Source organism: Mobula birostris, chromosome 3, assembly GCF_030028105.1.
Source record: "Mobula birostris isolate sMobBir1 chromosome 3, sMobBir1.hap1, whole genome shotgun sequence".
In the NCBI taxonomy this organism is placed as follows: domain Eukaryota; kingdom Metazoa; phylum Chordata; class Chondrichthyes; order Myliobatiformes; family Myliobatidae; genus Mobula; species Mobula birostris.
Window position 1 is genome coordinate 56,821,095 of NC_092372.1, and position 27,997 is coordinate 56,849,091.

A 27,997-nucleotide genomic window follows, 5' to 3' on the forward strand; every position below is an offset into this window, starting at 1 on the left:
ACTTTGCTGAAGTTGAAGACAAGATAGAAAATGTGCCTGCTCAAAACAATGCTCTCTCAACAGAAGAATACAATCTTACTAATACCTGGAGGCACATGACAAGCAGGGTATACAAAGGAGATGCAGTAGATTTGGGGTGCTTGGATTTTCAGAAGGCCTATGACAAAGTGCTGCATGTGAGGCTGCTTAGCAAGATAAGAGCCCATGGGGTTACAGGGAAGATACTAGCATGGGTGGAGCATTGGCTGATCGGCAGAAAACAGAGAGTGGGAATAAAGGGATCCTATTCTGGCTGGCTGCCGATTACCAGTGGAGTTCCATAGGGGTCGGTGTTGGGACCGCTGCTTTTTATGATGTATGTCAATGATTTGGACTATGAGATTAATGGATTTGTGGCTAAATTTGCCGATGATACAAAGATAGGTGGATGAGCGAGTAGTGTTGAGGAAACAGAGAGCCTGCAGAGATACTTAGATCATTTAGGGGAATAGGCAAAGCAGTGGCAAGTGAAATACAATGTTGGAAAGTGTATGGTCATGCACTTTGGTGGAAGAAATAAATGGGCAGACTATTATTTAGATGGGGAGAGAATTCAAAATGCAGAGATGCAAGGGGACTTTGGAGTCCTTCCAGGATACCTGAAAGGTTAGCCTCCAGGTTGTGTTGGTGGTGAAGAAGGCGAATGCAATGTTGGCATTCATTTCTAGACGTATAGAATATAACAGTAGGGTTGTGATGTTGAGACTGTAGAAGGCATTTGTGCGAACACACTTGGAGTATTGTGTCCAGTTCTGGGCTCCTTATTTTAGAAAGGATATACTGACATTGGAGAGGGTTCAGAGAAAATTCATGAGAATGATTCCAGAAATGAAAGGGTTACCGAATGAGGAACATTTGGCAGCTGTTGGCTGTATTCCCTGGAGTTCAGGAGAATGAGGGGGGGGGAGATCTCATTGAAACATTCCGAATGTTAAAAGGCCTGAACAGATTAGATATGGCAAAGTTGTTTCCCATGGTAGGGGAGTCTAGGATAAGAGGACACGACTTCAAAATTGAAGGACATCCATTTAAAACAGAGATGTGGAGAAATTACTTTAGTCAGAGGGTGATAAATCTGTGGAATTTGTTGTCACGAGCGGCTGTGGAGGCCGAGTCACTAGGTGCATTTAAGGTAGAGATACATAGGTTCTTGATTAGCCAGGGCATCAGAAGTTATAGGGAGAAGGCAGGGGAATAGGGATGACTAGAAGAATTGGATCAGCCCATGATTGAATGGCGGAACAGACTTGATAGGCCGAATGGCCTACTTCTGCTCCTATGTCTTATTGTAACAAAGTCAGATCCAATTGTAACATGACGAAAGGGAATTGGATAAATGGATAGAAACAACATGGCTTCAAGGGACCAGATTTTTTCCTTGAATTCAGAATGATGAGAGGAGGTCTTAGAACATAGAACCTAGAAATCCTACAGCAAAGTACAGGCCCTTCAGTCCACAAAGCTGTGCTGAACATGTCCTTACCTTAGAACTACCTAGGCTTACCCATAGCCCTCTATTTTTCTCTGTTCCTTGTACCTATCCAGGACCCTCTTAAAAGACCCTATCTTTTCTGCTTCCACCACCGCTGCTGGCAGCCCATTCTATGCACTCACCACTCTCTGCGTAAAAATCGTACCCCTGACATCTCCTCTGTATCTACTTCCAAGCACTTAGAACTATGCCCTCTCATGCTAGCCATTTCAACCCTGGGAAAAAGCCTCTGACTATCCACACGATCAATGCCTCTCATTATCTTGTACACCTCTATCAGGTCACCTCTCATCTTCCGTCACTCCAAGGAGAAAAGAAGTTCACTCAACCTATTCTCATAAGGCATGCTCCCCAATCCAGGAAACATCCTTGTAAATCTCTTTTGCGACTTTTCTATGATTTCCATGTTCTTCCTGCAGTGAGGCCACCAGAATTGAGCACAGTACTCCAAGTGGTGTCTGACCAGGGTCCGATATATCGGCAACATTACCTCTCGGTTCTTGAACTCAATCCCACAGTTGATGAAGGCCAATGTACCATATGCCTTCTTAACCACAGAGTCAACCTGCATAGCAGCTTTGAGTGTTCTATGGTCTCGGACCCCAAGATCCCTCTGATCCTCCACATTGCCAAGAGTCTTACCAATAATGCTATATTCTGCCATCACATTTGACCTACCAAAATGAACCGCATCACACTTATCTGGGTTGAACTCCATCTGCCACTTCTCAGCCCAGTTTTGCATCCTATCAAAGTCCTGCTGTAACCTCTGACAGCCCGCCACACTATCCACAACACCCCCAACCTTTGTGTCATCAGCAAATTTACTAACCCATCCCTCCGCTTCCTCATCCAGGTCATTTATAAAAATCATGAAGAGTAGGGGTCCCAGAACAGATCCCTGAGGCACACCGCTGGTCACTGACCTCCATGCAGAATATGACCCATCTACAACCACTCTTATAGAATCATATAAAATTATGAAAGGGATAGGTAAGATAGAGGAAGCAAAATTGTTTCCATTGGTAGGTGAGACTAGAACCAAGGGACATAGCCTCAAGATTCGGGGGAGTAAGTTTAGGATGTAGATGAGGAAGAAGTGCATTTACCAAAGAGTGGTGCATCTGTGGAATTCTCTGCCCAATGAAGCAGTGGAGGCTACCTAAGTAAATATATTTAAAACATTTGGATAGATTTTGGCATAGTAGGGGAATTAAGGGCTATGGGGAAAAGACAGGTAGGTGGAGATGAGTCCATGGTCAGATCAGCCATGATCTTATTGAATGGCAGAGCAGGCTTGATGGGCCAGATAGACTACTCCTGCTCCTATTTCTTATGCTCTTATGTTCTTATGTAATGGGGGTATATAATGTTGGCAGACCATTGCACACTACACTGAGCAGAAGATAGTCCATTAATTGAAATCATAGATACTCCCACAACTTTAGTTTCAATAGAGAGTTACAAATTCAAAATAAGGAGCTAAATATCAGGTAAGATCATTAATAATTATATAGCTATTGAAGAAATCATCATGGCACTATAATCTTGATGATCTCTTGAAAGATATGCTTTAGAGTTAACAAATGAAAAAATTCAATCCATGTTACGAAATGTACAGCTTCAGCTTTTAAACATGCGTGCACATTTAATAAACATGTCTTCCAAAAAATGTTAAGAAATTTCAGCCAATGGAATAATAGAAAATGTAGAAAACATAGAAAATAGATGCAGGAGTAGGCCATTCAGCCCTTCGAGCCTGCACCGCCATTTATTATGATCATGGCTGTTCATCCAACTCAGAACCCTGCACCAGCCTTCCCTCCATACCCTCTGATCCCCCTAGCCACAAGGGCCATATCTAACTCCCTCTTAAATATAGCCAGTGAACTGGTCTCAACTGTTTCCTGTGGCAGAGAATTCCACAGATTCACCACTCTCTGTGTGAAGAAGTTTTTCCTAATCTCAGTCCTAAAAGGCTTCGCCTTTATCCTCAAACCGTGACCCCTCGTTCTGGACTTCCCCAACATCGGGAACAATCTTCCTGCATCTAGCCTGTCCAATCCCTTTAGGATTTTATACGTTTCAATCAGATCCCCCCTCAATCTTCTAAATTCCAACGAGTACAAGCCTAGTTCATCCAGTCTTTCTTCATATGAAAGTCCTGCCATCCCAAGAATCAATCTGGTGAACCTTCTTTGTACTCCCTCTATGGCAAGGATGTCTTTCCTCAGATTAGGGGACCAAAACTGCACACAATACTCCAGGTGTGGTCTCACCAAGGCCTTGTACAACTGCAGTAGTACCTCCCTGCTCCTGTACTCGAATCCTCTCGCTATAAATGCCAGCATACCATTCGCCTTTTTCACCGCCTGCTGTACCTGCATGCCCACTTTCAATGACTGGTGTATAATGACACCCAGGTCTCGTTGCACCTCCCCTTTTCCTAATCGGCCACCATTCAGATAATAATCTGTTTTCCTATTTTTGCCACCAAAGTGGATAACTTCACATTTATCCACATTAAATTGCATCTGCCATGAATTAGCCCACTCACCCAACCTATCCAAGTCACCCTGCATCCTCTTAGCATCCTCCTCACAGCTAACACTGCCGCCCAGCTTCGTGTCATCCGCAAACTTGGAGATGCTGCATTTAATTCCCTCATCCAAGTCATTAATATATATTGTAAACAACTGGGGTCCCAGCACTGAGCCTTGCGGTACCCCACTAGTCACTGCCTGCTATTCTGAAAAGGTCCCGTTTATTCCCACTCTTTGCTTCCTGTCTGCTAACCAATTCTCTATCCACATCAATACCTTACCCCCAATACCGTGTGCTTTAAGTTTGCACACTAATCTCCTGTGTGGGACCTTGTCAAAAGCCTTTTGAAAATCCAAATATACCACATCCACTGGTTCTCCCCTATCCACTCTACGAGTTACATCCTCAAAAAATTCTATGAGATTCGTCAGACATGATTTTCCTTTCACAAATCCATGCTGACTTTGTCCGATGATTTCACCGCTTTCCAAATGTGCTGTTATCACATCTTTGATAACTGACTCCAGCAGTTTCCCCACCACCGACGTTAGGCTAACCGGTCTATAATTCCCCGGTTTCTCTCTCCCTCCTTTTTTAAAAAGTGGGGTTACATTAGCCACCCTCCAATCCTCAGGAACTAGTCCAGAATCTAACGAGTTTTGAAAAATTATCACTATTGCATCCACTATTTCTTGGGCTACTTCCTTAAGCACTCTGGGATGCAGACTATCTGGCCCTGGGGATTTATCTGCCTTCAATCCCTTCAATTTACCTAACACCACTTCCCTACTAACATGTATTTCGCTCAGTTCCTCCATCTCACTGGACCCTCTGTCCCCTACTATTTCTGGAAGATTATTTATGTCCTCCTTAGTGAAGACAGAACCACAGTAATTATCCAATTGGTCTGCCATGTCCTTGCTCCCCATAATCAATTCACCTGTTTCTGTCTGCCGGGGACCTACATTTGTCTTTACCAGTCTGTGTTAATAATATCTGTGTTAATGCTGTAAAAGCACAAAGAAAAGCACTGAGAAAACAAAAACAGGAGCCCAACACAAATAAGAAAAAAACAGTAAAAGCAGAGTAGGTCAGCCAGTAGCTGTGCAGAGAATGAAAGTTAATCTTTAAGGTCTACGACCTGTTGAAGACTTGGATCATTAACTCATTTTCTCCCCACGAATGCTGCCTGACCTGCAGATTATGTTTGGCATTATCGTTTTTTTTTAATTTCAGATTTTCAACATCTGTACTTTTTTTTTACCTAAATTTAATAACAAATGTGAGTCACATAAGAATGTTTGGTGCTAAAAGCAATTATCCCAGGAAGAGTTACTGAAATCGAGATCTTCCATCACAAAGGCCAGTTTAGAACTCTGCCGGATTTAAGCTACATAAACAAAGGGTACCCTTAGAGTATAAGACTCTACAAAGGATGACATTCCAGAACAAATACAGTTAAACAAGTTCTTGATGTAAAGCGAACATTTATTATAGAAAGTCACAAAGGCAGCGTTTGTACAATACCATATCTGATGAGAAGCACGAGGAGCAATGCTTAAACATGTATGCCACTGGCAACAATAATAAAAATAGCAGCAATTTTAAAATTAGAGTGAATGCAAACGATCAGTATATCAATATGAACACCGATATAGCTGCTGGCTACTTAATTATGAGCTTCATCAAAAAGTTTGGCAAAGTACCATTAACAAATAGCACACAAGATTTGAAGAATATTGTGTCAAAGCACTGAAACCATTAAGGTTAATTTATTATAGTACTCAAGAATTGAATTTACCAGTTATAGTGGTTGTTTCTACAAACTGACCAACCTTATGAAGAAAATAAGGCTCTAAAAACTCAAATCTGATTGTCAGTGAACAACTAGCCTTAATTCTGTGTAGCCGTGGGTACATAACCATATTGTTGATAGGTTCAAAGGCACATATGTTGGCATTATGGAGCACAAACATAATAACTTAACTGAAACTCCAAGGCAATGCACTGTAGTTTTAGGCTTGTCTTTTATATGGTGAAATCTCTATTCTAGAAAGATTTGAACAATCTCAAATATTGCTGAGGTAGGAAATGTAGAGGAGGGTTAAAGAAGGGAAGAAAGAATGGAAGTAGAGAGGGAAGAAGGAAATGGATAAAAGATATTGAAGACAGGAAAGAAAGAGTGATTGGATAGCATCCATTGCTGGGGTGTCCAAATCAAACAGACTGTCCAATCTTTCAGAAATTATAAAGTAATCTCAGCTGAGACGTAGGCAATTAATAAAATGGAATATTAATTGGATCTGTGCGCTGAATTGATAGGGCCAAGGTCTTTACCAAAATTAAATTTTTACATGCAAACATATTTCCAGAAGGCGTTCGAGAAGTTGCTGCATAAAAGTCTTATCATAAGATAAGGATGCATAGAGCTGGGTGTGATGTATTATCATGGATAGAGGATTGGTTAACTAATAGAAAGCAGAGAGTTGTTGAGATACATGGGTATTACTCTGATTGGCAATCAGTGGTCAGCCGCAGGGGTTGGTGCTGAGCCCACAACCATTCAAGATACACATTAACGATCTGAAAGGAGGGACCGAGTATAATGTGTCTAAGTTTGCTTAATGATACTAAATTGAGTGGGAAAGCAAATTGTGCAGAAGATATGGAGAGCCTGCAGAGAGATATAGGTAAGTTAAGCGAGTGGGCAAGGGTCTGGCAGATGGAATACAATGTTGGTAAATGTGTGGTCATCCACTTTGGAAGACAAAATGGAAGAGCAGATTACAATTAAATGGTAAAAATTGCAGCATGCTGCTGTGCAGAGGCACTTGGGAGTGCTTGTGCATGAATCACAAAAGGGTGGTTTGCAAGTGCAGCAGGCTATCAAGCAGGCAAATGGAATGTTGGCCTTCATTGCAAGAGGGATTGACTTTAAGAGGTTAAGAGGTTATGCTGCAACTGTACAGGGTACTGGTGAGGCTGCACCTGGAGTACTGTGTGTAGTTCTGGTCTCCTTACTTGAAGAAAGATATACTGGCTTTGGAGGTAGTGCAGAGGAGGTTCACCAGGTTGATTCCATAGATGAGGGGGTTAGACTATGAGGAGAGATTGAGTCACCTGGGATGGTACTTGCTGGAATTCAGAAGGATGAGAGGAAATTTGATAGAAATACATAAAATTATGAAAGGGTTAGATAAGATAGAGGCAGGAAAGTTGTTTCCAGTGATAGGTGAGACTAGAACTAGGGGACATAGCCTCATGATTCGGGGGAGTAGATTTAGGATGGCGATGAGGAGGAACTGCTTTTCCCAAAGAGTGGTGAATCTGTAGAATTCTCTGCCCAATGAAACAGTGGAAGCTACCTCAGTAAGTATATTTATAGACAAGGTTGGATAGATTTTTGCATAGTAGGGGAATTAAGGGTTAAGGGGAAAAGATAGGTAGGTGGAGGTAAGTCCGTGGCCAGATCAGCCATGATCTTATTGAATGGTGGAGCAGAGTTGATGGGCCATATAGCCTACTCCTGCTCCTATTTCTTATGTTCTTATGTAACTAATGTAAGTATAGAAAAACAATTTGGTCTGAGAAACAAGATTCATAAGACGCTGCATTCAGGCCACCACGGAGAAAATGTTAAAGGGAGCCCAACATACTCTGCAATTCAGTTGATGCTTGAAAAATAGCTATAGAGGAGGAAAATCTCTGAACACCTGGATGGAGACTTTGTGAACATGACGTTGACCTTCAGAAGTACAACCTTGCCTTTTTGTATAAAGAAGTACTTTATTTGAGCATGAAGGTGAATAGAACTATTAGAAACAAATATTGACGTCATTGTCAAGGCTAAGAAGTCAGAGAATATCATCACAATTTAAATTTTTCTCAGGTTTGGCCTCAGCCTGCTTGTCATGATACTGATATCTCCACAGCTGCTGAAGAAGGATGAACTGACGTCATTAGAGAAAGAAAAAGCAGAAGATGAATTGCCTCTGTGAGTGGAACTTTCTGGTGCAGAACAGCACTATATGCACATTAAAGTTTGCCTGTGATGGCTTCAATTAAGGAGCAGAGCAGCTATGATCAGGAAGAGCCCGCTGCCTTTGTGTTCTGTAAAATGTGAAAGAAAAATCATAGACAAATTAAAAAAGAACTATAGAGAATCACATTTGAAATCACAAGTTTCTTCCAATCTTGTTAATTTGACCATTTGCATTGGTTTACAACCTCCAAGGTTTCCAGTAAAGATACTAATGTAAGCATAGAGAATGCACTAAACACCTTAATATGGTAGAACATGATTATCTGGAACTGTGGTAGTGTTAATGAAAATGATGTAGAAATATCCAGTATAAAATCAAAACAATATATCTTGAGTAGCTGTTCTGGATGATAATATTAAGCATTTTCATCACAGGTATTATGAGCCACCGATAAACCAGGACTGTGTCAAATGGGACTACAGAGAATTAATAAAAACCTAGACAGGATAATTGAGGAGCTACATTCATGAAAGCCGTAGCCCATTACTTACAGTGCAGCAATATCAAGCTCGAAGAAGCAGTGAGCAAATGCACAATCTGTGTAGATTGCCAACAACAGCCCCCATAGCACCTCTCCAAATGTGAAGTTACTCATAAAATCATTCCAGTGTGTCCTTATATATGAGTGCAAAAAAACAAGGTGGGAACAATTTCCTGATGGAGGACAGTAATACAAATCTGATTGAGATAATGTATATGGGGTCATGCACTACTACTAAACCCACTGTTAAGGAACTTGGTTCAATTTTAGAGACATATGGCCTTCCCAAGAAGACTATATCAGATAATAGTCTGCAATTTCAATCATTTATGTAAATAGTATGTAACAAAATGTGATTAATGATCATTTTTTATTATCCAGTCTCAAACAGAGAAGCTGAGGAATCAATATTAACAGTGAGAAAAGCAAATGGTGTTGGGGCGATCAAGTGTTGCTATGGAATATCAATGCTGAGTTTGCTTTTTTCTCATCATTCACAGAACCGCTGCCACAGGAAAAATCTGAGTTTGATTGGGCCAGATCTGCATAGGAAGGTGGAAGAAAGGCAGCTGAAACAAAGCCAATTTTATTACATATGTTACGAAGGAAAAAGGTTTGGGCTGCTTGACAAGGTCTGAATAGAGTCCATTAGCTGGCTGGAATGAGAAGATGGTATACTTAATGTGGTATCCTCCTGGTGGCCTCCCTTGTGTGTAGCTGTATCAAGCTTTGTACAGGCCTGTGCATACAAACATCAGGTGTTGCCCATGTGCTGAGGTTCTACCTGTCAGAATGCTCTTTCAGCGGCTTCATGACATCCCACCTATCCCTGGTTGAAAAACTCCTGCAGAGGGGCATCCCTGATCACAAGTCAGTCAGGCAGTGGTCCTTATAGAATTTTCCAGAGGACCCAAGAGTGAAAAAGACAGTGTAGTCTGTCACGATGTTCCCCCAAATATTTTCCAGTTACCATGAGAAATCTCAACTAAGCATCAAATCCTTGTTCGGATGGGCCTTATCAATCCCTCATTTGTAGCCCAATCTCACCACAAGGCTTCCTTGAGGTGGGTGCACTGTGAATAAAATCCACTTCCTTCAGGAGTGTGTACTTGTCACAACGATTTTAGGGTTGTGTACTAAGAAGAATAGTCACTGCTGTTGGAAGGTCATCAGTTCTGAGAATACATAGTCTGTGTGTCTGAAACTTGCTGGTTTTCCAGTTAAAGAGGTTTCTATGATTGATTGTGGCAAACTGACACATTCTAAGGTGCAGTACTACTTACTGAGAGAAGCACTGAACATTGGTTCATCAACCATGGAAGCTTTATGGGTAAAGCACAGAAACACAGGGAGGGGAGGAGAAGATGGTGGCGGCCGCTCCAAGATGATTTTGTATTTGTGAAGTAGGATGCCGTGCACAATCCTGATTTGATGGAGACAGCCATGAAAAGCACGGAGGAACATCTGGAAAAACCTATGAAATGCCCGCTTTGCTGCTGCTGCTACTGTGCGATCGAGAATTTCCAGAGGGGAAGGCCCCAAGTCCTCGGCTTTGCCTATTGCCTGTTGCCAGGGCTGGGGTCGAAGCACTCGGCAGAGATGGTGCTCGGTGCTCGGCATCGGAGGGCTGGTCGGAGGCTCGAAGTTTTCGTACAGACTCAAGAGTCAGCTGTGGTTGGGTGCTTCCAGGACGCTGCATCGGCAAGTTTGTGGTGCTGGAAGCTCATGGCAGGGAGAGTCTTTTTTCTTCCTTCTACCATCTGCATGAGATGATGGGACTTTCGAAAGACTTTGAGACTTTTTTTTTACCGTGCCCATGGTCTGTTCTTTATCAAGTTATGGTATTGCTTTGCACTGTTGTAACTATATGTTATAATTATGTGGTTTTTGCCAGTTTTTTATAGTCTTGGTTTGTCTTGTGTTTCTGTGACATCATACCGGAGAAACATTGTATCAGTTCTTAATGCATGCATTACTAAATGACACAAAAGAGGACTGCGTGTCCTCATAATCTAATCTAACCTACAGCACAATACAGGCCATTTGGCCCACAAAGCTGTGCCGAACGTGGCCTTACCTTAGAAATTACCTAGGGTTACCCGTAGACCTCTATTTTTTAGAGTTCTACCACTGTTGTGTACATAGAGTTTGGTTCATGTGTAAAAATAATTCAAAATTATTGCTAGTGGAGTGCTTGAGAATGAAAAAATGATGCCACTCTGCCATAATCTATACATTTGAAGTGAAAATGATCATCTGTAAGGTGCAGTGAATGCACTGTCTTGTCTTGCATAACTCTATGAATAAAATATATTTCATGTAAAAATGGTCTTTCTATTTATATTTTTATGATTACATTAGTTTTCTTTGTTTTTCAACTCTAGCATCTTTTAATGTATTTTTACTTACAGTATAGTTCCTTCAAGACAGTTGCTCAGGTGGATATGAGATGAAAAGTAACTGTTTTAACTGTGACTAACATATCAATTAGATAGCAATGACTGACATTCTTGAACAAGATCTAATGCAAGAGTCAGTGCCTAAGTTAGAGAAAGGCAGGGATATATTAAAAATGAAAGAAAAAATTAAAATGAAATAATTTCTGATTTATTTACTTCGTCAGTTGCTTTCAAGAACTGTCATTCACTGTATGCCAATTTATCCTTTCCACCTTTAAAGCTATTCTTGTATGTGAAATAGATAGCTATACCTTACATTTTTTTGGTTCTAGTATCTGGATGTATAATTTGAATTCTGAATGAAAGCTTATTAGTGAATACAGTAGCCCAGATGTTCCACAGAGAATCTCATCATCTTCTTTTGACGTCTTTGTTGAGAAGCTGATACATTTCCTGAGAAACAGCATAGCACCGTTGCAAACATCTATTACCCTGAACATTATTAGCTGAGATTCTGTCATTCTGTGGTTAAATGTGAGGTAGAAGAGCCCTATGACATTCAGAACATGCAAGTCTCCAAAATTGTTTTGATCAATACCATTTCTTAAAGTTAGGATGGAACCAGGAAATAAGTGATATTTGCATTTAAAAACAGCCAGTCTGGACATTGATAGGTGTCATTCCTGGTAAGATGATCATCTGAAATTCTGGCTGTATGATGCGCAGGTCAGTCAATGCTTATGAGGCTTCTACAAATGCATTGGAATCAGAATCAGAATCCAGTTTAACGTCACTGACATATATCATGTCTTTTTTTGTTTTGCAGCTGCGGTACAGTGCAATACATAAAAACATTTAAATATGTACAGGTGTCCCCTGCTTTTCGAACGTTCGCTTTACGAAACCTCACTGTTGCAAGAGACCTACATTAGCTCCCTGTTTTCGCTAACAGAAGGTGTTTTCACTGTTACGAAAACAGCAGCGTGCGGAAAAAGCAGCGCACGATAAAAGGCAGCGCGCGAAAAAAAAATCAGCACGCGCCCCGAGCAGCCGCTCTTCCCAGGAACTGCATTCTCGCCGGCATTGCTTAAACACATGCCTGTGAGCAGCTGTTAGCAAGATGAGTTTTAAGGTATCGAAAAAGCCTGAAAGAGCTCGTAAGGGTGGTACACTTAGCATAAAACTAGACATAATTAAGCATTTTGATCGTAGTGAACGAAGTAAGGACAAAGTGAGTTTGGCTTGTGAAAGTTGACGAAGATGATGTTGAAGAGGTTTTGGCATCCCATGACCAAGAACTGATAGGTGAAGAGCTGATGCAATTGGAAGAGGGAAGGATAACAATCGAAACCAAATGAGTAATGATAAAGTACGACTTTAATTTTGAAAGGGTACGTTGGTTTAGGGCATATTTGCAAGATGGTTTGAGTCCTTACAAAGAACTGTATGATAGAAAAATGTGTGACGCTCAGCAGTCAAGCATACTGTCGTTTTTCAAGACTTCCGCATCAGCCACAGCAGACGATGAACCTTGACCTTCGACATCAAGGCGGGCAGACATAGAAGAAGATGACCTGCTTGCCCTGATGGAAACAGACGACACCCCAGTGTCCCACCACCCGAACCCCCAGGCCGCGGACAGATACCGATTCACAGAGAATGCAGCGGTGGCCGGGAGGCACACAGCACATCTTTAAGAAAAAAGCCAAAATAAACATGCTAATTAATTAGGTGCTGCCTGGCACGTAAATGTCGGCCCAGATCAGAGGCGATTGCCAACGTGCTGTGTGCCTCCCGGCTACCGCTGGACCCCTGCATGCTTCGCGGATCGGTATCGGGTCACTGCCCAGGGGGTGGGGGCCACTGCACCACCCCAGCCTGCGACAACTCAGCCTAACACACCATCATCAGTTTGCTCGATGTCTTCTAAATTCCCGTAAGTGATACTACACGGTACATACATTATTTCTACTTTATATCGGCTGTGTATTTTTACATGTTATTTGGTATGATTTGGCAACTTAATAACTTAAAGGTTACTGGAGAGTGCTTGCGCGTGTTTTTGCCGAGAGTGCTTGCGTTGTGTTTCTGCCGAGAGCGCTTGCATGAGATTTTCTCTACAGAGAACAGTGCAGGCAATGATTGTGGAAAAGTATTTCTACTTTATATAGGCCGTGTATTTATCATATCATTCCTGCTTTTACTATATGTTACTGTTATTTTAGGTTTTATGTGTTATTTGGCAGGATTTTGTAGGTTATTTTTGGGTCTGCGAACGCTCTCAAAATTTTCCCATATAAATAAATGGTAATTGCTTCTTCGCTTTACGACATTCCGGCTTACGAACTGTTTCATAGGAACGCTGTACCTTCTGATGGTGGGGGAAACCTGTATATCTAAATTAAATAAGTACTGCAAATAGAGAGCAAAACTAGTGAGGTAGTATTCACTGGTTGGTTCATTATCCATTCAATAATCTGAAGGTGGAGCAAAAGAAGCTTTTCCTACTTTTTCCATTCTCCAGTTCTCCACCTGTGTAACTTGCCTTTTGCGATTTTATCCACGGCAGAGTTTGATTTAGATATAGAGTGGGTTTTTACATATTGCTACAGTTTACTCTTGATAATTTACTCATCTGTTTCATGTTTAAAACATTGAATTATCTAATAATTTAAATTGACTGATATAAATAGCATTGCAATTCCACAAGGATATGTGAAGTTAATGCTTAAAAAGGGAAAGTGTCTGATGATTTGAATGAAATGACTTTGAGTTACAAGGGGTAGATTGGAAATCCTTTCTGGTAATTTTACATGGCATTCTTCAAGCTCACCTCAGTATCATTTTTATCCCTCCCCACCCCATTTTTCCTTTCTTGTCATTATTTCTCAGGACAGCCCACTGATGTTGCAGTCTGACAGGAATGTAACCGTGAATGCTCGCAATAACCTTGGACAGATTACTGGACAGCTGACAGTTGGTGAGTTTGCTATTCTGTGCTTATATTTTTCACTTAGAGTCACACCATCTGTAAGCTAATTGGGTTATAGGCTTTTTAGATCAAGTATCTGCAGATTAATGCCAGCACTTACTTCAGTCTCTCAAGTCTCATCACATTTATATTAAAGCATATCAAAGGCTTCAGATCTAACATATCTTTTTTTTTTCAAAATAACCAAATGATTTCTTTCAATTTGAGTTATTTCAGCTTTTGATAATTTCTTTCACAAGTCTTACTATTGACTTCATTTCAAATAATTTCTGCTATTTAATTAAAAGATATCTTTTTATCAGTCTGCACTTCATAGCCACCAATGTAATAGCTTTCACAGCATGTTTATCCAGTAGATTTATAATGTGATACTCGCTTTATCTTTAAATTCCTTTCTGTACAATGATATTAAATGCACTATTAAGCAATTTGTAGTTATCTGAAAGAAGATCGAGATTTCATTTTGCATACTTTGCTGTTGATTTTTTGTAAATCATTAATTACTTTCTTAAAGTTCTCTTTTTTAATCTTCCTCTGGCTTACATCTCAGTGATAAAATATGCAGAATCTTCTTTCTTCAGTGTGAATACATAATTGTGAGCAAAACAAGGTGAAATTTTCAACACATTGTAGGCTTATTGATGGAGGTTTGCAAAGCTCACATCATTAAGGATAAATTTACCCTATAAACAAGATGGTGTTCAGAGAAATGCACAGTACATCTTCGTAAAATCACATATTCTCAACTTAAAGCCTTGGATTGAATTCCATTGATGGCTCAGTTGCTGAATTAAAAAAGCCAAAAGGCCCTAGGCTTGATTCTTGGTTAGTACAAGTCAGATGATCTCTGCCTGGTGACAGAATACAAGAATTGACCTTGAAGCTCCTTGGCTGAGGAGAAGAAAATCTGTTGGAGTACTGACAGCTCATCTCTATCTGGTGGTTTATTGTAAAGTACACATTAGGAGAATTTCACGTGAGATCGAGAAGTGTTCAGCTGCAGTTTCATTGCATAGCCAAAAGAAGCAAAACAATTGGGCTTTTTATTCATTCTCACATTTTCATGGGAAGAGGATACTGTCAAGCATTTCCTTTAACGACTTCAAATGCCTGTTTTTAATATTATTACCGACCATTAATGTTACCAATTAACCATGTTACACAAGAAAAATTGAAAGTGTGCCATAAATATTTGAGTTCTTACATACCATGAAATATTTTTCTTTTGCAACAGTAGTACATTAAATTACTACAAAATACGAGTTGAGTATATAGCGCAAAAAAAATGGAATAAATGTCATTTAAATCATGAACCATTCAGAAATCTGATGGTGGAGGTGAGAAAGATGTTTCTCAAATTCTTTGGGCTCTAGAACCCTGAGTGTGGGTGTCACCCCACTGATTAAAGAGAAAAAGGCATGTCCCTGATGGTGAGGATCCTTAGTCACGGATGGTACTTCTTCAGGCACTACCACTTCAAGATGTCCTCAGTAGTGGAGAGGGTTCTGCCCGTGAAGATCTGGCTGAGTCTACAACTGTAAACAGCCTCCGGCAATCCTGTGGATTGGAGCCTCCATGTCAGACTATGATGCCATTAGTTGCTCTCCGCCATACATCTACAGAAATTTGCAAGAGCCTTTGGTTTATGGGAATCTATTGAGTCCATAAAGTAGCAGAGGTTTTTCAGTCATTTTTTCATATGTGCTAATGAATAAATCAAGGTTCCAGTGGAATATAGTAACTAAATTAAATGTCTGATCAAGCTTTGATCAGATAACCATGATTAAATTATAGCCTGTCATGGATATGTATGTTCAATTCATTTCTTTGTCTATAGGTCAGAAAGCTATATAATCATCCAGTCACACAGCATGATACACCACTGAGCTTTGAGCCAGGAAATTCCCCATATCTGCTCATCTCAGCCAAAGGCATGGAGGAACATTTTAACTGACTTTATTTTCCTGGAGTAAGGAGGAGATAAACAACTGACTTACTTAACCATCGACTCCTGTGCAGTTGTGCTTTAAATCAAACAAGCGACCCTGTGGAAAGTGGCCTACCAAACCATACAGACTCAACTGGTAGATAAAACTGGTTATTCTAAATGAGTAGCCAGGAAGTAGACAGGGAGGAAAAGTGAAGAAGTAAGAAACTAATTACAACTTGGATTACATAAATTTGTAAATATAGAAATAGCATATTATTAAAGTACATCTTATTTTAAGTGTGCAAAATCATAATCAGCTTATGATTCAGAAAGATATTAAATAATAAGTATCTTATTATAAATGTCCTGTGTTACTAATATTCAGGATGGAAACAAGCTCTTTGCTTAGCGATCAACCATCATGCATTCATTTACATTAATCCTAAACTGTTAGTATTTTTCCTGCCATTCCTGGATTTTAACACCTGATTACACACAATGGACAATTAACAGTGACCAATTAACCTACCAAATTGAATGTTTTTAGAACGTGGGAAGAAACCAGAGCACCTGGAGGAAGCTCACGGAACCAGAAAGAGAACATGCAATTTCCACATAATCCGCACCGGGAGGCCGAATTAAACCTGGTCAGAAGAGCTGCAAAGCACCACTGTGCTGCCCTCCACCCTCAGGGATAATGATTCATAAACAAAAATCTTTTGTATTGAACCCATATCAATCTGAAAAATAGCAACTATTATCAGCTAGAGGTGGACAATGGAAAACAGAATCATTTAATTAAAGCAAAATAAATGCTGAAGTTTTGTAAAGTATGACATTTCAAGGTTAAGAGCTTAAAGTCATTTGTAGATTCCTATTTAGTGTTTTGTAGTGCTTTTGAATTACTAAGGGGTAGGTAATGAAAGATTTTGGGATGCAAGATTAATTCTAACTACAGGCAAATTATTTTATGATTATGTTAATCACCTCCCAGTAGAAAATGTAACTGAAAAAGGCAGATATCCGAAGAAGTAATTACAGAGGCTCCATCCATTGTCTCAGGAAAAGCTTGGGGCAAGGTCAATGGAAGTTTTGAAAACAAATTGTACGTGATCTGGATCTAGATCTGGCAGAGTTTAATTGAAAATTGCTGGTCTACCTGGCAATGCTTTCAAATTGAGACATAAGGCCAAAAAAGGATTTCCTTATCAAGTTCAGCTCTAACCTTTGATTTTAGTTAGGTGCAGAACACATTCCCAACCTTAGCTGAGGTGCTAGTCACATACAATATTGTGTTACTATGGGAAGTAAACCCATAGATAAAAGAAGATCTGAGATGTGTAAATCAGTCAAGTAGTAGACTTCAGCACAGAATCCTTAGGGTATTTGTTTTTGAAATTCTCTGGCATTAAAAGACCTGTGAGATGAAACTGCACTAGGTATTCATGCCTCTTTCCTGAAATACAGGGGAATGAATTCTTTCTACACACAGCAGACAAAGGCATCACATACATAGATGCCTTGAAAGCTGGGCCTTCAGCATGGTTTCACACAGTAATTTCAGGAGTTATTGTGATTTAGGTGGGCTATTTAGATGTAATAGAGCAGAATTCCTGACAGCTTTATTTAGGTTTTCATCTGAGTAGCCTCCAACCTGACGACATGAGCATGTCTCTAAGCTCTGGTCACTTCTCTCTCCTACCCCTCTCTCTATTTTCATTCCCCATTCAGGCTCCCTTCTTACCCCTTCTCCTCACCTGCCTATCATCTCCTTCTGGTCGCAAATATGAAGAATTCTGCAGATGCTGGAAATTCAAGCAACACACATCAAAGTTGCTGGAGAACGCAGTAGGCCAGGCCGCATCTATAGGAAGAGGTACAGTCGGCGTTTTGGGCCCAAAACATCGACTGTACCTCTTCTTATAGATGCTGCCTGGCCTGCTGTGTTCCCCAGCAACTTTGATGTGTGTTGCATCTCCCTCTGGTGTTTCTTCTCCTTCATTTCCTTCCATGATGCATTCTTCTACCCTATCAGATTGCTGCTTCTTCGTCCTTTATTTTTCCACCTGTCACCTCCCAACTTCTCAGTTCATCCTCCCTCTTCCCCACCACTGACCTTCCCCCTGACCTGGCTTCACCCATCACCTTACAGTGTGTACTCCTTCCCCTCCCTCCACCTTCTTATTCTGGCTTCTTCCCCTTTCCTGTCCAAACGGGCCTCGACTCAAAACATCAACTGTTGTATCTGCTCCATAGGTTCTGCCTGACCTGTTGAATTCTTCCAGTATTTTGTGTGTGTTATTTCTGGCCCCTTAGTTCTGTTTGTGTAGATTTCCTGGTGGGCATCAATGAAACTGTCTAATGGACATGTGAAAAAGGAATTTGTTATGGAAGCAGCTTAGAATAGGATTGATGGGGTGTAAAACAGAATTAATTGGTTGTCCCGTGTGCTGAGAGGCATTGAAGAGAAAAATTAAAAACTCTGCTCTTAAACGCATCTCCTCCATTTCACGTACATCTGCTCTCACTCCATCCTCCCGCCACCCGACTAGGAATAGGGTTCCCCTGGTCCTCACCTACCACCCCACCAGCCTCCGGGTCCAACATATTATTCTCCGTAACTTCCGCCACCTCCAACGGGATCCCACCACTAAGCACATCTTTCCCTCCCCCCCCTCTCTGCATTCTGCAGGGATCGCTCCCTACGCAACTCCCTTGTCCATTCGTCCCCCCCATCCCTCCCCACTGATCTCCCTCCTGGCACTTATCCGTGTAAGCGGAACAAGTGCTACACATGCCCTTACACTTCCTCCCTTACCACCATTCAGGGCCCCAAACAGTCCTTCCAGGTGAGGCAACACTTCACCTGTGAGTCGGCTGGGGTGATATACTGCGTCCGGTGCTCCCAATGTGGCCTTTTATATATTGGCGAGACCCGACGCAGACTGGGAGACCGCTTTGCTGAACATCTACGCTCTGTCCGCCAGAGAGAGCAGGATCTCCCAGTGGCCACACATTTTAATTCCACATCCTATTCCCATTCTGACATGTCTATCCACGGCCTCCTCTACTGTAAAGATGAAGCCACACTCAGGTTGGAGGAACAACACCTTATATTCCGTCTGGGTAGCCTCCAACCTGATGGCATGAACATCGACTTCTCTAACTTCCGCTAATGCCCCACTTCCCCCTCGTACCCCATCTGTTACTTATTTTTATACACACATTCTTTCTCTCTCTCCTTTTTCTCCCTCTGCCCCTCTGACTATACCCCTTGCCCATCCTCTGGGTCCCCCCCCTTGTCTTTCTTCCCAGACCTCCTGTCCCATGATCCTCTCACATCCCTTTTGCCTATCACCTGTCCAGCTGTTGGCTCCATCCCTCCCCCTCCTGTCTTCTCCTATCATTTTGGATCTCCCTCTTCCCCTCCAACTTTCAAATCCCTTACTCACTCTTCCTTCAGTTAGTCCTGACGAAGGGTCTCGGCCTGAAACGTCGACTGCACCTCTTCCTAGAGATGCTGCCTGGCCTGCTGCGTTCACCAGCAACTTTTATGTGTGCTGCTTTAATGGCTTTTTAACTGTCTTGTATACTACAATGATTTACAGTTTCAAACATTTATTTATTTATTAGCATTTTGGGATATGGGCATCGTTAAGAAGGCCACCCATTTATTGCTGTATATAAACACCTTTCAGAAGTTGGTGGTGAGTCATTTTCCCAAACCTCTGCTTTCCCTCTGATGGAGGTATTCCAATAATGTCATTGAGTATGGAATTCCATGAAGTCAATCTGAGTGATGATGTCATTCCAATTTAACATTGTATGTGACTTCTGAGGAGGAGCCAACAGTGGTGTTATTCCCATATGCCTGATTAATTGTCACCTCAGTAGGTAAAGGTTGTGAATGGTCAGAGTTGCTCTAAAACACATGCATGAGCAACTGCAGTGCATTTTGTACATGTTATACACTTCTGCCACAGGAATAAATGTTTAGCAAAGCGATGGGGTGCATTTTTCTATAAGAGTATTGTAGAACTGAGTATTGTTGGAACTGCATTTTTTAGATAGTCCTGACTTCTGAATGTCAAAAGAGGAGTCACATGCTTCAAGAATTAGGGAACGCAGTGATAGTAATATCATGGATTGCCAGGTTGTTTTATGTCGGAGATGTTCTTTGCCTGGTTGAAATGTTATCTATCACGTGTCTGCCGTTACAGAATGGTTTGGCGGTCTTTCAGCTGATCCATTTGTTGCTGAGTTGTGAACGAAATAGAAAATCATGCTACCATCAGCAAATGTTCCAACTGCTGCCCTTGTGATAGAAAGAAGGTTCCTGAAGAAGCAGCAGAGAATGTTTGGGCCTCAGATGCTGCCCTGCTGAACTTCAATAGCACTGCTCTGGGGCTGGGATGACTGATCTCCAGCAATCACAACCATCGTCCTGTGCTGTGTGGCTCAGGGTTCCATGTTGACACACTTGATCAAATGATGCTCTGATGTTCAGGGCAGTCTCTCTCAGTTTCTCTCTTGAATCCAGCTCTCCAGTCCATAACTGGATCAAGGATATGGCAAACTCTGGGGCCAAACACTTGTGAACAGATTTTACTTTATGCATTTGTGAGAGCTGAGTGTTTCTAGCAAAGCCTGTATTTATTACCCATCTCTAATTGCTCTTGAGGAAATGGTGGTGCTAGATCAGAAGTTGAGCTATTGCATAGTGAATTACCGCATTTACATCCAGCACTGATGAAGGAACAATGATGGATTTCCAAATCAGGATGATGAGTAACTTGGAGGAATACTTGCCATTGGTTATGTTCCGCTTTATCTGCTGTCTCTGGGCTTTCTTAGGATTAGTGGCCAAGAATTTGGGAGATGCTATTGGCCTTAGGAATGAATGATTAGGAATGAGTGTTTAGAAGGATGATGGATAAGATGCCAATTAAACATTTTGCTTCAACCTGGATGAGAAAGAGCTAACAATAGAGAGGGAGCAATGAAAATTTATCAGACTGATACTTGGAACAGTGTGTTTGTTATATCAGGAAAGATTAAATATGTCAGGCCTATTTCCTCTTGCTTTTAGACTAATGAGTACTCAAGAGCAAATATATGTGGAGGTTGAAGCTTGCCCCCAGTCAAAAAATAAGGAGCAGACCATCTAGAACTGAAATGAAGGGAAATTTATTAACACTATGGATGGTAAATCTTTAAAATTCTCTCCCTCTGATAGTTGTGCAGCATCAGTCATTGTGTTCAGAGCAGAGACTGATAGACTTCTGGATATTAAGGAGGGTTACAGGGACGGGGCAGATAAATGTTTAAGATCGAAGATCGGCCATGATCTTATTGAATGATGGAGCAGCTTAAGGGGTCCAATGACCTCCTCCTGCTTCTATTTCCCATTTTCAGAATTGGGAAAATTAACATACAGTGGATTTGGGTTGATTGGGACACATCAGTACCAGTACATTTTGGCCCAAATAAGCGGCTGCTCCAATTAGCCAAAACTTCATGGAAATAGTTAAAAGGTCTAAAAATGACAAACTACCATTTAACTGAGTAACAATTGTGTATTTAATGGAAATACAGAACAAATCAGAACTCTACCAATACCTCTACAGTATTATAAAACTCTTTTGGTTCCTAATAGATACAACAGAGGAATTCACCTACCGTGTTCTTTTGATTGACTGTAAATGAGCAAAACTTGCACAGACACCTGCCACAAGTAATGGACTGCCTTCATACAATGCTTTAGATGATTGCATCCTCCAAGTCTTTATTTTCATTGTAACATTCAAGATTATTGTTGATACTTCATAGTTCCTAACCTGTTGAGGTCGTGAAATCACTGCATTTTCATTCTGAGCCACTTCTGACATCTCCAAGCCTCAATGCTTGAAACCGCGGTGAGCAAAATGGTTCCGAATTGTCTTCCTGCTCACCAACTATCAGTGACAAAGGTTTTTGAACACCAACACACACAACTTACGCTATTTAAAATAAGATCACTCTCAGCACAGTGTAGAGTCTGCAAGTGCACGTGACTGATGCTAGTCAGAAACTGTTTGGCAGTAGTCTTCTGCCTCCGTTATGTGACATAGTGTCCCAAATAAATGAAGGGAGTCCCAAATGTTTCCTGAATTTAGTTTACGTCCTTTAAAAGTTCTCCCAAATAAAAGGCTGTCCCAATTTAACTGGAATCTACTATGCATGCTGCTGACCTGTTATAAGATCCCAACTGGTGTTTTAGAAGATGAAGCTGCTGGGTATAGCATTTATTTGATTTCATATCTTCATAATATGATTCTCTCATTTTGCTGTTAGGACATCTTGGGATAGGAAATATGCTCTGCATTGCGTAGTTGCTGAGGTTTCAATGGCAAAGTAGATCACTGAGGTTGGCTGAAATAGTGCTTGCATTTTACCAGTGCCTACTGTACATGCCCTCTTGCCATGCAAAATAGTATTTTAGACCACATTAAATGATACTGCAGCCAGGGGCGTATCTACACAAAATAGCGCCTATGGCAAGCACTGTAATTGCGCCCCTGTCCAAACATCTGACACCCATCTTTTAGATAACTTTACTGTAATGTCAGCTCAAAAATACAAGTCAAGCTCATTAATCTTTTAATTGAGAAATTATGGCAATACATGAAAATTATAACTGCACCTTCCTTGCTTTCACTGATGCAAATTAGTCTATGATGTGATCAAAGTCAGTTTTTTTCAGTTTCTTCTCTTTCTACGCTCAGCAGAGCAAGATCACAGAGTCTGCCTTGACCCATGGAGGCTCTCAAATATGAAAGTATTAGTTTTAACTTGCTGAATGATCTCTCACAGCTGGCGATGGAAACTGCAATGGTCAGCATTATCTGAATAGCAATGCGAAGATTGGGGAAGACGCTCTCATCTCCATACTGAACAATAAATTCAAGAAGCTCTTCAGGTTTTGATAATTTCATGTTGACCCGCTTTGATAGCAACATTCTGCAATCCAAAATTTCTTCATATAGCTGCTGTCCATCAACATCAGAGCTGTACAATTCGCTCAAATTTTTGCACTTATTTTTTCGGTCGTTATTGTCAGCGCCGTAACACAGTCCCTCGACGTCAAGAAGGAATCTAAACTTGGCGTCAGTGTCGTGCAAATGAGCTAACCTTTCATCCATTTCTCTGTGAAGACAGTCGAGTGTTCACTTCATGACTCTTTCCATTTCCTCCTTAGCTGTTAACCCAGTGTCTCTCGAGTTCTCACCAGCCATTCATTTCTTTCGTCTCTGACATCTTTCAACTTCAATTTTCCATTCTTGACAGAGACCGACTCCTTCTTTGAGTGACTCACTGATCAACACTTCTCTTTCATCATAAAAATGATCCCGGAGGGCTTTCAAATCCAGGACATCATCGTGGAAGTTCATGCTGGGATCCTGCAGCCTCTTTTGAATACGGTCAATGCGAATGAGTACTTTGTTCCAAAATCCTAGCAAAATCAGAAAATCGTAACTTAACATGTGGTTGTACAGGTGCCTTGCATCACTTCTTGTTTCACTGGTCTCGTTTTCATTGTCTATCATGTCCTGGAGATCTTAAAGTATCTCCTCAAGGTATTTGTTGACGGGCTTCACTGCTTCTGAACTTGCACTCTACGTGGTTTCGGACTCCGGCTTAACAACCACAGGAAAGGTGTTTTTGAGTTTTTCCCAGCGCTGTGTTGAACGAGAGAAAAATACGTAGAGAGCTTTGATGGTTCCAAAAAACGTGACCATCATTGTATCCTGCTTGGCTGCATGTACACCCACCAAGTTGAGTGAGTGATTGTCGCAATTCACAAACACTGCCAGGTTGTTTTTCTCACTTATTCTTTGATGAATATCACTTCCGTGTCCAGCCATCACAGCAGTGTTGTCATAGCACTGTGAACGACAAACTTGTAGCTCCATTTCGTCCTTCTCTCACTGTTTCAAGATGTTTTCAAACAAGCTCTCAGCATCCTTCTGGCTTATCTGGATAAAACCAAGAAAGGACTCTCTAACACAGACTGTTTTCCTCTCAAAATCAACTTCCACATACCTCACTACTTCTGACATCTGCTCACGGTGTGCCTGATCAGGAGTCGAGTTGAACATGAGACCATGGTACCTGGCTTTACAAATGCTTCTCAGTAAACTCTGGTGAACAGTGGATGCCATCATGTGGATGAATTCGTTCTGGACACCCGCTGAAAAATAAGATGTAGATCCAGGATGACTTTCTCAACGCGTCAGGCAGAACTGTTTTTCCAGTATCCTTGTTGAACTTCAGAAGTCCAATGTCATGCTGTTCAATCACTTCTGGTATGACAGTTCGAGGTTCTTTGACACCATCCAGTTCACTAGGTTCAGTATCGTCAGGTTCAATCTCATCAGGTAAAATCTTGTCAACAAACTCAACATCACCCCCACCACCATCATCTTCCCCTCCTGCCATGTCCACATTCTCTGTGACAGCCTCACTCTTAATCTCGTCATATTCGGATTTATCTGACTTGACTTCCTCCTCAGCTTGTCATGTATTTGTACTTGATCCACCTTCGAATTCTAACAAACTTGTAGCAGGTGCAGGCGACTCCATGGAACGTGTCGAACTACTTGTTCTGGGCTTTTCAAAGAAGGGCATGAAGAACTTGCTCGACTTCTTGGCTTCCTCCGCCTCCAACTTTCGTCTCTTCCATCCGGTCTTTTTACACAGTGCTCTGAAGTAAGGCCATCCTAGTGCTTCTCACCCATGATAATCAAAGACATCTGAAGAAAATTCTTTTTTCACTATTCGAGGATGGCTTGTCTGACTTTAATAGAAACTGCTCAGTGGGGCCCCCCTTCAAGTGGCGCCCAGGGCACGTGCCATACCTGCCATACCTTAGATACGCCACAGACTGCAGCCTAAAAGGCCAGGTGCTGCAGGAAACCTCACTCCAGTGCTTAATGTTTGGATCAAGCTAATTGACAGCAAAAGAAACAAGAGGACAAAGCAAGTTACATGAATGACATTTCCTTTACTTCAATATTCAGGATTCAAGATTGTTCATTGTAATCCTTCTGTACACTTGTGTAAAGGAGAATGAGATGATTGCAGCATGAAAAAACACAATAAGCAGAAAGAGCACAATAAAAAACAATATAAAGGCAATCAAATAAAGCACATCGTATGTACAAGTAATTGTTTGAGTGTGGCCCTGTGCATAAGATTAGCTTATATACTGTACATGGACTGCAGGTATAAAAGATGATGCAAGATGCAGGGGGATCTGTACATGAGGTGACTGACTGGAGATAGTACAGTGACAAAGTGACTCTCGGCAAGAGGAGCTCTTCTAGGTAGCAGCAGGACATATGGACACACAGCAGGGCAGTGACTGTCAGTGTAGTTATGAGGCGTGAAGTGTAAGGGTAAAGTGGCACTGCATTGGGGTGATGAAGGATGCTGAGGGGCTGATGTGTAAGACGTGGTGGTGGGTGTAGTTAATAGGCGGAGGTGTTGATCAGCCTGACGGCTTGAGGGAAGTAACTGTTTTTGAATCTAGTGGTCCTGGTGTGATCCCGCTGATTTCATCCTCAAATCTATTGTATATACTGCAGTAGAAATCTGTTGTGTATACAGAACAGCATATACAATTGGCAGACAAAAGGAGAAAAGAGCAGAGAAAAAAATGATATTAAGGTGTTGATTTATTGATATATGTATATTCTCATCATTTTAACTGTGCTGTCATTTCTGTGCCCAAAGTGGCTGCCATAATGATGTGGGTGTTTCATAAATGTATGTCAGGTGGAGTTCTCTGATGTCATTGAGTTCCCCTGCTATTTTGTCTCAAAAATTGGAAATCCTGTCAAACATCAAAATTGTTCATTAAAGCCCTTAGCCCAAAGCAACTGGCTTCTGCCATAGTTTTAAAATATAATTAAAGCGTGGTTTGCCTGTAAGCAATCTGATCATAAGATCTGCGTGACATTGTGATTTTTGGATTTCCAAGGTATAATGAGATTGTTTTCTGCTGATTTAATTTGCTTATGCACCCTGAACCATCAGCAAGAATTGACAACTATACATTCCTGCTTCTTTGTATGTGTTGCCCAAAGAATGTAATGCAGAGCACCAGCAATCACCGCATGGAGCCAGCTGAATTTGAAGGCTAGGCAAAGGAGAAGCTGGTATCAGGTGTATCGATATTTCAGTGGAACAAAGGAAATTACAGTGGTATGAGAGAGGAACTGGCCCAAGTAGATTGGAAAAGTAAGCTAGATGGAGGGACGGTAGAGCAGAATTGGATGGAATTCCTACACGAAATACGGAAAGTGCAGGAAAAATATATTCCAAGAAAAAAGAAAATCATGAATGGAAAAATGGCACAAATGTGGCTAATGAGAGAGTTTAAGGCTAAAATAAAAGCAAAAGAGACGGCGTACAAGAAAGCAAAAATTAGTGGGAGAACTAAGGACTGGACAACTTATAGAAACTTACAGAAGGAAACTAAGAAAGTCATTAGGAAAGAAAAGATGAATTATGAAAGGAAGTTGGTAATTAACATAAAAAAGGATGCTAAGAGTTTTTTAAATATATGAAGAGTTAAAGAGTGACACTGGTAGATATAGTACTGATTGAAAATGATGCTGGAGAAATTATAATGGGTGACAAAGAGATAGCAGAGGAACTAAATGAGTTACAGTCAAGATTACGAGAGAGAAAGTGCTTGGGAAACTAAATGGACTAAGAATAGATAAGTTTCCCACACCAGATGGGGCGCACCCACATGTTCTGAAGGAGGTGGCTTTGGAGATTGTGGAAGCATTGGAAATGATGTTCCAGGAATCAATAGACTCTGGCATGGTTCCGGAGGACTGGAAGGTTGCAAATGTGTTTCCGCTGTTTAGGAAAGGAGGGAGGCAGCAAAAAGAAAAATTGCAGACCTATTAGTCTGACATCGGTAGTTGGAAAGTTATTGGAGTCGATCCTCAAGGACGAGGTTATGAAATACCTTGAGGTGCATGACAAGATAGGCCCAAGCCAGCATAGTTTCATGAAGGGAAGTTCGTGCCTCACCAACCTATTGGAATTTTTTGAGGTAATCTCAAATAAGATTAATAAGGGAGAGGCTGTGGATGTTGTGTATTTGGATTTTCAAAAGGCCTTAGTAAGGTGCCGCTTAAGAGGCTGCTTAATAAGATGAGAGCCCATGGAATTACAGGAAAGATATTGGAATGGGTGGAGCATTGGCTGCTAGGCAGAAAGCAAAGGGTGGGAATAAAGGGATCCTATTCTGATTGGTTGCCAGTTACTAGTGGTGTTCCGCAGGGGTCGGTGTTGGGGCCGCTTCTTTTTACAATGTATATCGATGAATTAGATTATGGACTGAATGGTTTTGTGTTTATGTTTGCGGATGACACCAAGATAGGTGGAGGAGCAGGAAGTATTGAAGAAACGGAAAGGTTGCAGAGAGACTTGGTCAGTTTAGGAGAGTGGGCAAAGAAATGGCAGATGAGATAAAATGTTGAGAAATGTACGGTTGTATATTTTGGAAGAAGAAATAATCGGGCAGATTATTATTCGGATGGGGAGAAAATTCAAAAATTGGAAATGCAAGGGGACTTTGGGGTCCTTGTGCAGGATACCCTAAAGGTTAACCACCAGGTTAGATCAGCAGTAAGGAAAGCAAATGCTATGATGGCATTTATTTCAAGAGGAATAGTGTATAAGAGTAAGGAGATGTTGATGAAGCTCTATGGGGCACTGGTGAGACCTCATCTGGAATACTGTGTGTAGTCTTGGGCCCCCTATCTGAGAAGGGATGTACTGATGTTGGAGAGAGTTCAGAGAAGATTTACGAGGATGATTCCTGGAATGCAGTGGCTGACATATGAGGAGCGTTTGTCAGCTCTTGGACTGTATTCATTAGAGTATAGAAGAATGAGAGGTGATCTCATAGAAACATTTCGAATGTTGAAAGGGTTGGACAGAGTAGATGTGGAAAGTCTGTTTCCCGTGATGGGTGAGTCCAGGACAAGAGGCCACAGTCTTAGAATTAGAGGGTA

The 27,997-nt window shown here is 41.2% G+C and overlaps 1 protein-coding gene across 6 annotated transcripts in view; it reads left to right on the plus strand.

Annotated features, from left to right (window-relative positions):
• Positions 1-27,997, plus strand: part of LOC140194593 (zeta-sarcoglycan) — a 971,547-nt gene that overhangs the window by 777,841 nt on the left and 165,709 nt on the right. For all 6 annotated transcript variants that reach the window (XM_072251823.1, XM_072251818.1, XM_072251820.1 and 3 more), the window contains one exon: positions 13,891-13,978. In XM_072251823.1, the coding sequence (XP_072107924.1) occupies positions 13,891-13,978 (88 nt within the window). The remainder of the gene's footprint in view (positions 1-13,890; positions 13,979-27,997) is intronic.